The 16,703-nt window shown below is 42.7% G+C and overlaps 1 protein-coding gene across 3 annotated transcripts in view; it reads right to left on the bottom strand.

Moving 5' to 3' along the window:
* RTTN (rotatin) overlaps positions 1–16,703 on the bottom strand; it is a 189,942-nt gene that overhangs the window by 123,083 nt on the left and 50,156 nt on the right. For all 3 annotated transcript variants that reach the window (XM_029065713.2, XM_029065715.2, XM_029065717.2), the window contains 5 exons: positions 13,911–14,036; positions 12,788–12,904; positions 6,785–6,924; positions 4,879–5,050; positions 2,044–2,143 (listed from right to left, as the gene is read on the bottom strand). In XM_029065713.2, the coding sequence (XP_028921546.1) occupies positions 2,044–2,143; positions 4,879–5,050; positions 6,785–6,924; positions 12,788–12,904; positions 13,911–14,036 (655 nt within the window). The remainder of the gene's footprint in view (positions 1–2,043; positions 2,144–4,878; positions 5,051–6,784; positions 6,925–12,787; positions 12,905–13,910; positions 14,037–16,703) is intronic.

The raw sequence follows: 16,703 nt of genomic DNA, 5'->3' as shown, positions 1-16,703 counted from the left end.
TGCTTTAATTGGAAAGATGCTCCAGAGATGCTGTCTGATCCTGGGCAAGTCGTTTTCTCTGTGCCTCAGTTACCTCACCTGTAAAATGGGGTTTAAGACTGTGAGGCCCATGCAGATCAGGTACCTTATCCAACCCGATTTGCTTGTATCCACGCTACCCAGCGCTTAGTACGGTGCCTGGCACATAGTAATCGCTTAACAAAATACCACAATTACTATTATTACTATTATGGAAATAGAAACTTACTACCAACCAATTAATTGTATTTACTGAGAGCTTACTACATACCGAGCACTGTACTAAGCGCGTGGGAGAGTAAGCTCCTCCTTTAAAGTGCATTGGGTTTGTGTGATCTCTGAATTCTGCAGAGGAAAAGTGCTGTAGGAAGCTAAGACCTACTTGCTCATTCAAACCTTCCTAGGGGACACAACTCGCTCTTGGGAGCTGCAGAAGGGAAAGCCACCTCTCTCCCATAGGCATGAAAATCAGTTCTGCTGACTGCTCTGTTCTTCCTAGCAAGAGTCCTTTCCGAATGCAGAAGGTCGGTCAGTCAGTCATACTTATTTTGTGCTTACTGTGTGCAGAGCATTGTACTAACTGCTTGGGAGAATTCAATATAACAATAAACAGACATTTCCTGCCCATGGTGAGCTTACAGTTTCAGGCCTGGGAGTCAGAAAGTCATGGGTTCTAATCCCGGCTCTGTCACTTTTCTGCTATGCGACCGGGGGCAAGTCCCTTGGGTTCTCTGTGCCTCCGTTACCTCATTTGTAAAAATGGGGATCGAGACTGTAAGCCCCACGTGGGTGAGGGAGAGGGTGCGAGCAGGAGAGGGAGGGGGGAGATATTAGGGGCCTTGGCCTTGGCCATTGGTTGGTCCAGACTAGTCGAGACTCAACCTGGATGCCAAAAAACTGGACTGGACAAGGCACCATGAGAAGCAGCATGGCTTACTGAATAGAGCACTGGCCTGGGAGTCGGAAGGACCTAGGTTCTAATCCCGGCTATGCCACATGTCTGCTGTGCGTCCTTGGGCAAGTCACATAACTTCCCTCGGCCTTAGTTACCTCATCTGTAAAATGGGGATTAAGAGTGTGAGCCCCATATGATTCAGGGACTGTGTCCAACCTGGTTAAATTGTATCTACCCCAGCGATTAGAACAGTTTGGCACATGGTAAATGCTAAACAAGTGCCATTATTATTATTACTGTTATTAAATGCTTAACAAATACAATAATTATCATTATTATTATTATTATCATGAAGCCCAGCTTCCAAGGGTTAATGTTAAAGGGAAGCAGCATGACTTAGTGGATACATCACGGGCCTGGGAGTCAGAAGGACCTGGGTTCTAATCCTAGCTCCACCACGTCTGCTATGTGACCTCAGGCAAGTCACAACTTCGCTGGACCTGTCTCCTTATCCGTAAAACAGGGATTAAGAGAGTGAGCCCCATGTGGGGCAACCTGATTACCTTGTATCGACCCCAGTGCTTAGAACAGGGCTTGGTACGTAGTAAGCACTTAACAAATACCACAATCGTCATTATTATTATTATTTAAAAGAAAAAAGAGAACATGAAATGGAGCTCGAGTGTTTGAAATGAGCCTCCAAGCAACGTCAACAGAAAACTAACTTCCCTGGTTGGCATTCTATCACCTGGTTCTCCTCCTCTAGACTGTTTTCCCCCTTCAGACATTAAGCTCCTAGAGGACAGGAATCATGTCTACCAACTCTGGGGTGCTATACTCTTCCTAAATACTCAGTACAGTGCTCTGCATACAATAAATACCACTGATGGTTTGACGCTTAGTTTTCCCAAAATGCATGTTTTAACTACAGCATTGTGAGCGAGTTAGGGAGACTTCATCCAAGGACATAAACCTGTTTAGACATAGCGTGATGGAAGAGTGAAAGAAACAGTTTTTTCGTGTGCAAGTCTGCCATGTCAGATAGAGCGAAAACTGCGGTGTGTCTTCTTAAGGTACAGTTTTGCAAGAACATGACCCCATGTTAGAAGAGAATCGGGTATTTATATTACCTTGCACAATTACAGCTAACTGCTCAGCCGCAGATTTTCTCAAAGCTATATCGATGGTGTCCGAGGTAAAAATTTCATAGACTTTTTCAGCTGTCCCCACCTAAAAATAGAAGATAATTTACATTTTGAAACACATTAAATCATGAGTCATCTAATTAATAATAATAATAATAATAATAATGTTGGTATTTGTTAAGCGCTTACTATGTGCCGAGCACTGTTCTAAGCGCTGGGGTAGACATAGGGGAATCAGGTTGTCCCACGTGGGGCTCACAGTCTTAATCCCCATTTTAGAGATGAGGGAACTGAGGCACCGAGAAGTTAAGTGACTTGCCCTAATTCTTCCCTAAGCTTTATAACTTTTTCAAGTAATTACTCAAGAGCCATTATGGGCTAAGATGATCAGTTTAAACACAGTCCCGGTCCAAAAAGGGGCACACAATCTAAGAGGGAGCATGAGAAGGCTATATTGTTCCCATTTTACAGATGCGGAAATTGAGGCCCAGGGAAGGTGACTTGTCCAAGGTCAAAGAACATGCCAGTGACAGAGTTGGACTAGAATCCAGGCCTCCATACTCTCAGTACTGTGTTAGTTCCACTAGTCAGGATACCTTCCTGGGAGCATTTTAAAAAACGGCATAAAACATCAAATCAGGTTTTTCCAACCAAAAAAAAACCCAAAAGACACCTTTTCTCTAAATACTTTTCAAAAGTAACTGTTTTTAAGTCTGCTTTCAGATGGTCACAGCATTGGCCCATAAATAACTTACATAGTATTTCTATCCAGAATTATACTTCTTTAAAAATCTTTGTGGTTAACTCTATTATTTCAGTTAAGGGCAAGTGAATTTAAAACATATTCTTGCTCAGTGTCATTAACAGAGGATGAACAACAAGGCTCAGTACAGCAGAGATACATAAGCAAAGAGAAAAGAAAGATGAATTCCCAGACCAGATCTCAGACCAAATCATTACTATGGTGCAACTATGAAGTTGCAATAATTATCTCCTTAAATGTAACTTTAGAACTGTAAAAGCTAAAATTTTTGTTTATATCTGTAGATGGAGACCTCATAGCGAAGCATCTGATATTCCAAACATTGCTTAGAAAGGAAATTAGTTCAGGATATGCAGTAAATGATGATCTCCTAAAACTGAATGTTAATTGATTAGTAAGGTATGGATTTTTAGAGCTTTACTCAGTTTAACCTGATTTTTACTGATTTGAAACATTTAAATGGAATTAAACTGGAAAAAAAAGCACCAATATTAAAAAAATGAAGCAAACTTGATGCCCTTTGAAATCCCAGACTGGCAGTACACTCCATAAGTAACATTTCAGGACAAGATTATGCTGACAAGTCTCTAAGATAACAATCTGATTATCTGTAATTTGTCTTCCAGTAACTCATGTGAATTAATCAGAATATACTGGATCTTCCTTATTTTTTAGCATAGCTCATAGTGGTTCAAATACAGGTTTTAGAAACACCCAAGACTTTTCAGACATGCATGACTCTTAGTTGAGAAAACCACAGAAATGCTAGGAAAGGCAGTCAGAAACCATGGCCCATTGGATAATAATAATAATAATAATAATAATAATAATAATGATTGTATTTGTTAAGCGCTTGCTATTTGCCGAACATTGTTCTAAGCGCTAGGGAAGTGGGGATACAAGGTAATCAGGTTGTCCCACATGGGGCTCACAGTCTTAATCCCCATTTTACAGACGAGGGAAGTGAGACACAGAGAAGTCAAGTGACTTGTCTAAAGTCACACAGCTGAGGTGTTGTGGAGCCGGGATTAAAACCCATGACCTCTGACTCCCAAGCCTGTGCTCTTTCCATTGAGCCAAGCTGCCTGGGAGTCAGAAGGACCTGGATTCTAATCCCAGCTCTGCCACATGTCTGCTGTGTGATCTTGGGCAAATGACTTCACTTCTCTGGGCCTCAGTTACCTCATCTGCAAAACAGGGATTACAACTGGGAGTCCCATTTAGGTCACGGACTGTATCCAACATGATAAGCTTGAATCTACCCCAGAGCTTCGTACAATGCCTGGTACAAAGTAAGCGCTTAACAAATATCATAAAAATAAAAAAAAGATGGGGTCAATCTCCCATTGGGCCTGGCAGGGGCAGTGATCTCTCAGCCCACCAAGGGGAGGAGAGTCTGGTCCGCTGCCAATGATTCTCCACCTCTGACCGAATTTACAATTGGGTATAGCCGGAGAAAAAATCAGCTGTCTCCAAAGGCACCACCCCACGGGCTCTTTTAGGCAGCGGCCTACGTCCCTCTCTCCTACATATGCAAAACATCCAAACGCATGAACGGGATCGCCTAGTACCAATTGCAGAGGACTGGGTGCAGCTGGACATCCGAGCCCTGGCCATAAGACCCTCCAGCCCCAGGTGCTCTCTAAGAAAACTGACTGGATTATTTCTCCTGAAAGCGCAGACATCAGTACACCATCTAGTATTTGTGCGTCTCCATGCTTTCTCTTGAAACACATGTAACTGGAGCATGGGAAGACTCAAGAGGACATGGAAGCCATGGTTGTGTTTTTCTAAAATTGCCTATGACAATCTTCCTCTGGTACAAGCTAACAACATAGCAGGTCTACACCTGAGCACAAAAGGTGGAGAAATGTTTTTTTCTCCATTTCCCACTCCTGTAGAAAAAAACTGCAGAACCAAAGTTAAGTATTCTCCTGATCCATCACAACAGTATAATCTCCCACCGCGCCTGGAGAAGTCAGGGCCCAAAAGCAAATGAAATATGCATGAAATAAGCAATTCATGTAATACAGTGTTACAAGATTACTTTTATTCACCTTAATAATTGTTTCTTTTGGGTCATCCAATTTGAGTTCAAGCGGCTTTTCAACAATGAATAAATTAGTAATTCTAGAGAGAACATTTCCATCTAAGAGAGGGCGCTTCAGGCTGGGTCCTTCTTCAGTTGTTAGATGAAATGCTAAATGTTTTAGTGCCTTGGAGCGTACCCTACAAACACAAAATAAGAACATCAGGGTTTTTCTTCCATTTACTCTTATCTCTGAAAACACACATAGCATTGTGATTGCAAAGCTACACAATAATACTGTGTTCATATATTGCTAACACAACACACTCACATATTAATCCCTGATTATAAAAGAATAAAGTAGCCTGACTACTACATCACATTAAATCATGTTCAATCTAGTCTATACAGCCTAGAAATCAAGAAGGCAGTGTTATAATATTCTTGAGGTCCTCCAAGAAATAATAATAATAATAATGATGGTATTTGTTAAGTGTTTACTATGTGCCAAGCACTGTTGTAAGCGCTGGGAGAGATACAAGGTTATCAGGTTGTCCCAGGTGGGGCTCACAGTCTTAATCCCCATTTTACAGATGAGGTAACTGAGGCATGGAGAAGTTAAGTGACTCGCCCAGAGTCACACACAGCTGACAAGGGGCAGAGCTGGGATCAGAACCCACGACCTCTGACTCCCAAGCCCGTAGTCTTTCCACTAAGCCACACTGCTTCTCGCAGCTAAACGAGTCAGTCAATCAAATTTATTGAACAGTTACTGTGTGCAGAGCATCGTACCAAGTACTTGGGAGAGTACAACAATGTACAGACTGTGGACATTTTCCGTCCACAATGAGCCTGCAGACTCGAGTTGGAGACAGACATTTTTATAAATAAATAAATTGCAGATATGTACATAAGGTCTACGGGGCTGGAAGGGGGGATGAATAAAGAGAGCAAGTCAGGGTGACTCAGAAGTAGGAGAAGAGGAAAGGGGGATTTAGTCAAGGAGTCTCCAATTAAATAACCCATAGCTATTACCCAGAATTTCAAAGACAGACTTATGACTGTGCACTGAAAGCTCGCAAGAATGAAGACAGACTTATGATCATTAACCACTTGTGGACTCAAAGCGCTATGGCCCGACAATCATTCTAAAGAAGTTCCACATTATGCGCCAACCCAAACCTTGCAAAACTTGCACACGTCCGAAGACCTTTTTCGGTAACAAAGTCAAGTGCTGCCATGGAATTATAAAAAGAACACACTGTGTAATTCAGCAACACCATTTCTTGAGCAGTTGCTGATGTCAGTCCACTGTAATAGGTACTTGGAGAACATGAAATAGAAATAAGAGATGAGGTGCCCTCAAAGATCTTGCAAGCCTAATTGGAGGTGGGTGGGGGAGAGTCAAGCTGAAACAAAAATGCCAAATAATATAATTTTTAAAAAGTGTGGGAAGTCATGATAAACAGGTAAGTAGACCAACCGAAATTTAAATACATAAATTATACAGAGCAGTGCTTAAGTGGTTAATGGAACGACCTGTGGACGGAAATCAGAGAATGCCTCTCAGAGGGTTTTGACAGAGGGAATGTAAGAACATAAAAAGGCAGGTACCAAGAGACACTCGAGAACAACAGAACACAAGAGGAGGATGGGATCAAGGCACTCATAAGAGATAATAGGGCTTCAACCACGAATTAGATCACCCCACCACTAGCAGAAAAAGTACCGCACTCAGATTGTTACTGGGGACCTTACAATTTATAAAAAAAAACCAGAGGAATTGAATACAGCACGATCTCTCAACTCTGCATCCTATTTCACCCCAACTGCCATTTTGACGTGTCTGATTCACTTCAGCACTTGGGGTAGACAACCCAGTACCTTAGGTACCTGTCTTTTTCCCCCATATTTTAAATTCTCGCTTTACTCACGACTGTTTCTTGGCTAGCAGAAGTCGCAGTCCTGCCTTCAGTCTGGTAGTTCGAGGGAGAATTCCATCGCCAGCCTCAGGACTGGTTTCACTCAGAATGAGAATGCACTTCCCCAAGGTTTCTTCCGTATCTGCATAACCCTAAGACACGTTTAAAGCAAAGAACACTTAGGTATAAAGTCCTTTAATAAAGCACCAAGTTTAGTACACGAGAGGAAACAAATCTTTATGAACGGGAACTTTTAGGTCTGTTTTGCTGCTCTACATCATAGTAAGGATCTAACGTCAGTAGTTTATTTGCCTTTGCTATGCACTTCTTAGACTGTGGCCTGACAAGAAGCAGCAGCTTTAGGAAGAAACTGCAACAATGTTTACGACTTAAATCGATTTGAGAACAAAAGAGAAGCAACAGAAAATGGAAAGAGCACGGGCCTGGGAGTCAGAGTCAGTCAGTCGCATTTACTGAGTGCTTACTCTGTGCAGACCATTGTACTAAGCACTTGGAAGAGTACACTATAACAATATAACAAACTGCGCACAGTGAGTTTGCAGTCAGAGGACCTGGGTTCCAATCCCAGCTCTGCCGCTTGTGTGTCACTCTGTCACTGTGTGACACTGGGCAAGTCATTTCACTTCTCTGGCTCAGTTACCTTAGCTGTAAAATGGGAATTAATACTGTGAGCCCTATGTGGAAATGGGACTGTGGCCAACCTATCTTCTATCTACCCCAGCACTTGGTACAGTCCCTGCCACATAGTAAGTACTTAACAAATACTATTCTAAGGAAAAAATTAAAAACCAACCCTATAGGAAGACCAATGACCTACTTACTCACACATTCTCTCCCATCAGCTCTTAGCACAGTACTCAGCACAGAGGAAATTCTTAATAAATACCAGAAGTAAAATAAATAAAACCTGAGGGCCCTAAAAAGTCAGAATGGGCTGCTCACCCATGAATTTAACCAAACCCTCCTTCTAAGATGTTGCGGTATCTCAATTTTTGATCAGCTTTCTAAAACATCACACCAACGTTTTGAACACAAAGTTCATATCATGTACAACTACCTATATTATTACGTCTTAACAATTCTGGCAAAATGTGCAGCCTAGTTCAACAGGTTCCTCAGAGAGGCTGGATCAATTGGACCCTTCTGTTTTCATTTTGAAATTCAGGAATGCCTGGGTGCCCAAGTCAATTACTGTTGAAGGACAGTCAAAGGGGCCCGGTGGGACTCGAAGGCAAGAATAAAAAGCTCCGGTGGGGGAGGACTATCTTCCTTTGGCCACTAAGTATCACTTGAAGCACAGGACTTGCAGCAGTCTGACCTCTCTGTCAGTGACAATAATGATGGTGTTTATTAAGCACTTACTATGTGCCAGGCACTGTACTAAGTGCTGGGGTGGATACTAGAAAATCGGGTTGGACACAGTCTCCTGACCCCTGTGGGGCTCACAGTCTCAATCCCCATTAACCAGATGAGGTAACTGAGGCACAGAGGAAGTGAAGTGACTTGCCCAAGGTCACACAGCAGACAAGTTGAAGAGCCAGAATTGAAACCCATGACCTTCTGACTTCCAGGCCCATGCTCTATCCACTAGGCCATCCTGCTTCTCCAATACTAATCATAACAAGCAGTGTGGTCTAGTGGAAGGAGCACAGGCCTGGGAGTCAGAGGACCTGGGTTTTAATCCCGGGTCTGCCATTTGCCTGCGGTATGACCTTGGGCAAGGCGCTTAACATCTTTGTGCTTCAATTTTCTCAACTGCAAAATGGGGGTTCATCACCTGTTCTTCCCCTACTGCGAGCCTCATGTAGGACAGGGACTGTATCTGCCATGATCAGCTTGTATCTCTCCAGTGTTTAGAACAGTGCTTGACAAATAGCATAAAGAAACCAACCATAACAAAAATAATATTTAACATTTGTTAGGTGCTTACCATGAACCAAGCAAAGTACTAACCACTACGATAGATACAAGATAATCAAGTTGGACACAGTATCTGTCACACATGGGGCCCACAGTTTAAGAGGAGGGAGACAGGCATTTAATTCCCATTTTACAGGGGAGGAAACTGATGTCCATCAAAGTTAAACAACAGGAAAATGGTGGAGTGAGGATGAGAAATTAGATCCTTATTAAAACATTTGCCCCTCTCTTCTTCCCTCCCTGACTGCCACCTCCAACTCTTCACTTTCCAACGGCTTCTTCCCCACTGCTTTCACACATGCTCACATTTCCCCTATCCTAAAAAAATCCTCCCTTGACTCCAAGGCTCCCTGCATGTATAACACCATCTCCCTCCTATGATTCCTCTCCAACCTCCTTTGAGCAGTCATCTGCACCCGCTGTCTCCACTTCCTCATCTCGGAGTATCTCCCTGACACCTTCCCATCTGGCTTCTGCCCCCTTCATTCTATGGAAACTGTTCTCTCAAAGGTCACCAAGGCCATCCTTCTTGCCAAACCCAAACAGCTATATTCCATCCTAATTCTCCTCAACCTTTCAGCTGCTTTTGACACTATGGACCACCCCATCCCCTAGAAACTTTATCCACTTCATTGCCACTGTCCTCTCCTGGTTCTCCTAATACCGCTCTAGCTGTTCATTCTCAGTCTCTTTGGCGGATTCCTCCTCTGCCTCCCACCCTCTGACAGTTGGGGACCCATCAAGGCTCAGTTCTCATTCCCATTCTAGTCTCCATCTACACCCCTGGAGAACTCATTCGCTCCTACAGCACCATCTCTATGTGGGTGATTCCCCAATCTACATTTCCAGCCATCACCTCTCTCTTTCTCTGCAATCTCCATTTCCTCCTATTTTCAGGACATCTCCTCTTGGATGTCCCACCAGAAAGAGCATGTGGACAAGCGGTCAACAGAGAGATAGATGAGAACAAGGTACGGGGAGTAGGTTGGGGTTAGAGGCGTGAAGTGTGCAGACTGGCTTGTAATAGGAAATCAACAGATAAGGTAAGGAGGAAACAAGCTGAGTGAGTGTTTTAAAACCCATAGAATAGAGTTTCTGTTTGATGCATAGGTGGATGGGCAACCATTCCAGGTTCTTAAGCAGTGGGGATATGTGGACTGAATGTGTTTTCTAGAAAAATGATCTGGGCAGCAGACTGGAGATTGGACTGGAGTGGGGAGAGACAGGAGGCAGGGAGGTCACCGCAGTAGTCAAAGCATAGTAGCTTTGGATGGAGAAGAAAGAGAGGATTTTAGCAAAGGGTTAGAGGAAGGGGTGAGAGTTGCTGAGATGTAATGCAGTTAGCACATCTAAAACCTGCCTCAATTTAAACCTGCTTCTTGTGACTACAGCTATCCATAACTGCCTATTTATGCCAACCAACCATGTAAGACAGAGAACGGTGCAAAGTCAAAGGCCCTATCCAAGACTGACCTGCTCAGGTAAATCAATCCCATGCTCTCCTGGGCTTTGCCCTGAAAGTAAATCATCAATCTGGCCATCCAGATAGCAAATTGCCCCTTTTATCCTGAATCACTAGACACAGTTGTACTGATGGTGTTCACTACATACCAAGCACTGTGCTAAGCAATGGGGTAAAGACAGGCTAACTAGGTCAAATGCCCTCTAACAGAAAATATGAGGGTCCAATTTAATCACACAGTTCCTTCTCCATAGAAACATCTAGTTCACCGGCTCCATTTTTGTTATACTATACTCTCCCAGGCACTTAGTACAGCGCTTTGCTCATGATAACCGCTCAATAAGTAGGAAGAAGGAAGGAAGGAAGGAAGGAAGGAAGGAAGGAAGGAAGGAAGGAAGGAAGGAAGGAAGGAAGGAAGGAAGGAAGGAAGGAAGGAAGGAAGGAAGGAAGGAAGGAGGAAGGAAGGAAGGAAGGAAGGAAGGAAGGAAGGAAGGAAGGAAGGAAGGAAGGAAGGAAGGAAGGAAGGAAGGAAGGAAGGAAGGAAGGAAGGAAGGAAGGAAGGAAGGATTGGGAGGCTTCAAGTCCATCCCTCTGGCCTGAAATTCCCCCTTCCCCTTTCTTCAGTCCACAGCTCTCCCCATATTCAAAACCCTTCTGAAATCACATCTCCTCCAGCAGGATTTTCCCGATTCATTTTAAGATCTCCCCAGTTTATGGCCCCCACACCTGCCACTTCCATCCCATTCCCCAAGCCCTTACGTGCTCACGACCTTCTGTATCGCTTATGCATACCTCATATATTCTATTATTCCCTCCTATCCATAATACACTTCATCCGCCTCTCCCACTAGCTGCACTGTCAACTCCTTGAGGGCAGGGATTATGTGTACTAATCCCATTGAGCTTTCCCAAGCACTTAGTCCAGTGAAGATGACGATGGCATTTGTTAAGCGCTTACTATGTGCCAAGCACTGTTCTAAGTGCTGGGGTAGATACAAGGTAATCAGGTCGTCCCACGTGGGGCTCACAGTCTTAACCCCTATTTTACAGATAAGGTAACTGAGGCCCAGAGAAGTTAAGTGACTTGCCCAAGTTACACAGCTGAGAAGTGGCAGAGTCAGGATTCGAACCCATGACCTACACAGCAGAATGCTGTACACAGCATCCGTACACAACTGCACACAGCAGATGCTCAATAAATACTATTGAGTGACTGATTCTAGATCTCACTGCCGAGACCAAACCTTATCCACAATCTCACACGGCCACTGAGGGAATGCCAAGAATACTGACAGACACAATGAAATTTTCATGCTCTCCTGGGGGGCAGGTCCTGTCAAACCTTCCTTCTCCTACATCTAAATAAAAACCTGAAAAGGATTTTCAAAGCTTGTCCTCTTCACATTATACAGAGTAAGAAAGGTATAGTAAAGAATAGTGAGGCATCACAAGACTCCTCTCTTGACAATAATGGATGGCAGCTATCCTGTCATGTACTCCCAGCCCAAGGGAAGAAGTAGTTATCATTCTGGGTTGCTCTCACAGGCAAGAGATTTAGTAAATAAAATAAATTTTTTTAAAAAAATTAATTTTTCTGGAACGATGATTTTATGAATATAAATAGTACGCCTGTCACCAGCCAACCTGATGCTAGTACCTCACACGAAATAGAATATTGAACTATTTCAAACACTGACTTGCTTCATTTTAGGAAGAGTAGTAAGTCAGCCCTAACTTTGTTAATTTTTAAGAAATTGTATCCCTGCAGGGCAATTTAAAGGATCAATATAGTCATCGGGATTTGATTCGATACCATAAATTATCTTAAAACTATCTGAATTAGAGTGTCAAAAATTATTCAATAGGTAGCACTGGTGACATATAAAACTGCATTCAAAGACATTCTGCAAGAAGCAGTCACGGGCATGGATCTGGTAAGGAATGAGGCAATTATTTGGGAAAGACTATTTCAAACATGGACCTTTCAATCTTAACTATACTCTCAGCTCTTTCTCTCATTTTACGGAGTCTGGGCTGGCCTCAGGTTCCATCTACAAAACAAAGAAAACAGTTCCTCCAGGCTCAGTGTAAAAATGAATGCTGACATCTCTCAATTGACAGGCTGATAGTTATGCTTGTAAATTTATGCTCTAGACTGTAAGCTCGTTATGGGCAGGGAGCCCATCTGCTAATTCTGCTGTACTGTACTCTCCCCAAGAACTTAGTACAGTGCTCTGCATAGGGTAAATGCTCAGTAAATACCACTGACTGATTAAAGTCTTCAGATGAAAAGGCCTCATTTTGAGACGTGGCTAAATCAATCAGTCAGTAGTGTTTATTGAGTGCTTTCAGTTTGCTGAGCACTGTACTAAGAAATCAAGTGCCACTTTGCCGTGGCTGGATAAAGGCTGAATCCCTGGAGTAGCTGTCCTGTTTAGCATTCTGTGAGAGGATAGCCAGGCAACCACTCTTTCTGTTTCCATACCCATTTTACTCTGTGACTTCTCTTCATTCTAGTCCAATATAACAGTTCTACAGCATACAGAGACCTAAGTTCATCAACCTCAACCTAAGAGAAAACTGAATTTGAAAAGCCAAGGAGCAAGGAATACCTGTAGAATTGGGATGACAGGGCAGAGCGCCTCAATAAACTTGTTCCAGGTGAGTGCTGTCATCATCAATCGCCCCTGAAGCAGATAGATCAGAATGGCCTTGGCAGTAGCGTTCACCTGCTCAACGACAAGGATAAACTAATACAGTATGATAAAAAAATGTTGCCCCCCCACCCCCCACCCCAGTTTACCTGGCTGACCTTCTGGGGTGAATAAAAGTTGTACCCGATTACTTTAGACATGATCCACTTTTTGGAAGTTGACAATTGAGGCAGAATGCAATGAAAGACTTTTCCAACAAATACAGCTTATGTTGCTTTACAAAGTAGGACTCAGTGTTTTAAAGCCTGAAATGGATATTACAGGTCTTGAGGCAAAACTAGCTGCCCTTAGGAAACTCTGGCTAACTCCTTTAAACTATGGTTAATTCCTTCTCACAAAAGAATGCTCTCACATACTACCCTAACTAGCTCAAGACCAAGGCTCATCAACCATTCGGGACAGGAGACTCCTTGATCATCCTGGGCCATTCACTTGAGTGTTTTTGTTGCTGTTTTTTAAATATTTATTCATTCAATCTTATTTATTGAGCACTTACTGCACGTAGAGCACTACACTAAGCATTTGGGAAAGTACAATACTACAACAGATACATTCCCTGCCCATAACGAGCATACAATCTAGAGGGATATACCTTCGTGCCCAACTCTCTTCCTTATATTGGATTTGAAAAATAAAAGAAAAATGATTAGTGTTTTTACAATCCAAAGGTTTTTGCATTATATTTCTCATTCTCTCAAATATCTCCCCTCCCCTTTTAGTCAAGCCAACAATTAATCAATGAATATCAACCAATCAATGGTATTTATTAAGCGCCTCCTATGTGCAGAGCATTGTGCAAAGCGCTTAGGAAAAACAAAGTCGGTAGACACGTTCCCTGCCCACAACAAGCTTACAGTTTACCCACATCTTATAATACAACTAACCTTTTGATAGAAAACAGCTTAATTTGAATTCCCGAACTACCCATTTCGTATTATTGTACCAGATCACAGGTCCCTTTAAACAGCATTTCTGAAGCCTGAAGATATGTTCCCCCCCTTTGTTTTTAAACATACTTTACCTCATTTGGGGATTCCTGAAGACCAAAAGTGGAGATTTCATACAAAACTTTGGGATGTAGAAGGAAGTGAATTCCTTGGCAAAATGAGGATGATGGCTTAGAAACGTTATGGATTCCTAAGCATTCCTTGAAAAATGTTTGAAAACATGATATTATTAATGCTTATACTCAAAAGGATCCCCTTTTTGCATACTTACAGTTCTCATAAGATTTTTTTTTCATTCACAATCTAGGGGTTTTCAAACACCATACTTAGCAAGGTCTTCCCCGGGGACTCAAACTAAGGCAGACCACAAAAGTTTAGAGAGGGCAGCTGAAGCCTGAAAGCGGATGCCCGCCTCTGTGTGTCCAATCTAGAGGGGCTGTGCTACCACCGAAGTCAGCAAGACATCCCTGGGAGAGAGAGAGAGAGACACCTGACAGTGGGATGCCGACAGAGGGTCCCTGCCTAAAGGGATGCGCTTCAATATGATTTCGGTGAGCAGTGGTGATCATATTTGGGTTCCGTGGAATCGGGTCAGTGCCTAAGAGCTGCACTAGGTGTCACTAAATCAGCTTGGAAATGTGTTTGCTGATATTTTAGAGAGCCTGGTTAAATTACTCTAACCCAGGAATGCCTTACTCTGTGGTGGGGAAAGGGCTGGGTGGAAGCCTGGGTTGTGATCCCTTAAGTAGAAAAACAGATGAATTATTTCTGCCTGAGGGCCGGAGAGAGCAGGACCCAATGTGGAAGGGCAGAAGCAGAGGCAGGACAGAGCAGCCTGACAGTGGACCCGATGTGTGAGCACCACAGCTGGTGACCGTAATCGCCCTCTCCACGATCCCCCCAACCACTGAGGACTCACTTCCAGCATGCCCCACACCAGTGGGAAAGAGAAAGGTAGCGACAGCTTGCGGCCTCCACGACATCTGAAAGTCGGGAGGGTTGTTGCGGTTCCCGTGGCCACGGCCGTGAACATTTGACTGAGCCACAAAGAGCCTGAAACTCTACTCCTCTAGACGCTATACCTATTGTTCTTTTTGTTCTATTTTTTCCATTTGTTATAGTCTTCGTACTTTCGGTTGTTTTGTATTTCTACTGAGTCATCTTTCCTTCTTTGTTGTCAATTCCCTCTTCCTACCTTATTCTCAATAATAATAATAATAATAATGTTGGTATTTGTTAAGCGCTTGCTATGTGCAGAGCACTGTTCTAAGCACTGGGCTAGATAGAGGGTAATCAGGTGGTCCCACGCGAGGCTCACAGTCTTCATCCCCATTTTACAGATGAGGTAACTGAGGCACAGAGCAGTTAAGTGACTTGCCCACAGTCACACAGCTGTTAACAGTGCTTGGCTCATAGTAAACATTTAATAAATAGCACAAAAACAACATGGCGTGGCAGATAGTACTCAAGCCTAATAGAAGGTCATGGGTTCTAATCCCGGCTCTGCCACTTGTCTGCTGAGTGACACTGAACAAGTCACTTCACTTCTCTGTGGGCCTCAGCTGCCTCACATGTAAAATGGGGATTGAGACTGTGATCCCCATGTAGGACAGACACTGTGTCCCACCCTAATTGCCTGTATCCACCCCAGAGCTTAATACAGTGCCTGGCACTTAGCAAGTGCTTAACAAAAGCACAATTATTATTATTATTATTATCATTGTGAGCCCCTTGAGAACCAGAGATAGTGACTAATAGTATCCCATGTGTTTTAAGGGTTTTTTGTTTTTTCCCCAGTGCTTAGTAAAATGCTTTACACTGTAGGCACTTAATAAATACGATTTCTACCAGTATTGATGGCCCACAGTATAGCTCTAGGAGCTCACTCAAAGATATGAGAGGGGAGAAGTAGAATTCTTAGGACAGAATTAGCCTCACATAAGAGACTACTGCTAAAATCCATGTGGACCGAATAACTCCTTCCCTTAAAAGTTATTTACTCTCAGGTTGACACAGTATAAATGGAGCCTTCTGAAAAGCAATGAAGTTGAGCTCCGCAAGATGGGGTTAAAAGTGTTGTAAAATGTACGCAAATCACCATGACACACTCTAGTTTATGACCCTTTGGTCCCTTACCACTACTAGCGCCATCATTAACATCTGAGGACAGCAAAGGTCTCAGCAACACAGGAAATTGGGTCAGCATCCATGACCAACTGAAAAGCTGTTCAACAGCCTACTTAGCAAAAAGTAAATTATGATTAATAATACGCTCCTAAAGGAGACGTTAGGGCCACGTGACTATTTGGGATCTAGGGCTCAACAGCCTTTCTCTCAAATTAAAGTATGTGCTGCTTTATTGTGGTTTAATGAAATGATGGATTATAGACAACCCTAATATTCCATTAAACTTTATTTTCTTTTCTTTGGTTATGTAAGAAAGATGAAAACTAGGTCAACCATTCCAGAACTAGAAAATCCAGGTCAGTGGTTCTGACTGGAGTCAGTTAAATCATTTTCTGAGTACAAAGATCAAGGTTAACATTAGGGCTCTGTAAAATTCAGCTTTGCCTTAGCAATGGCAAATTATACTAATTAAATACGAAATGAAGTAAAACGCTTTGCTTGGTAAAACTTTTCGCAGAGAGATTTAATCACTAGATGGAAATATTAAGCTAATCAAATTCTTAATATAGTGTCCCTGGGAATGACGAACAATAACTACCCATTATGATAAATGACATGCAAAATAGATTAATTTTTAAGAAATTCATGTACTCATTTTAAGTAATTTATTTGGGGGATGTCATAAGAGGTTTGCTATGGAATCACAGATAAAAATCAAATTAAACCAAGTGAGATCATAA

Source organism: Ornithorhynchus anatinus, chromosome 5 (genome assembly GCF_004115215.2).
Source record: "Ornithorhynchus anatinus isolate Pmale09 chromosome 5, mOrnAna1.pri.v4, whole genome shotgun sequence".
NCBI classification, from domain to species: domain Eukaryota; kingdom Metazoa; phylum Chordata; class Mammalia; order Monotremata; family Ornithorhynchidae; genus Ornithorhynchus; species Ornithorhynchus anatinus.
The sequence above is the reverse complement of the archived record's forward strand: the minus strand, read 5'-3'. Positions and strand labels throughout refer to the sequence as shown.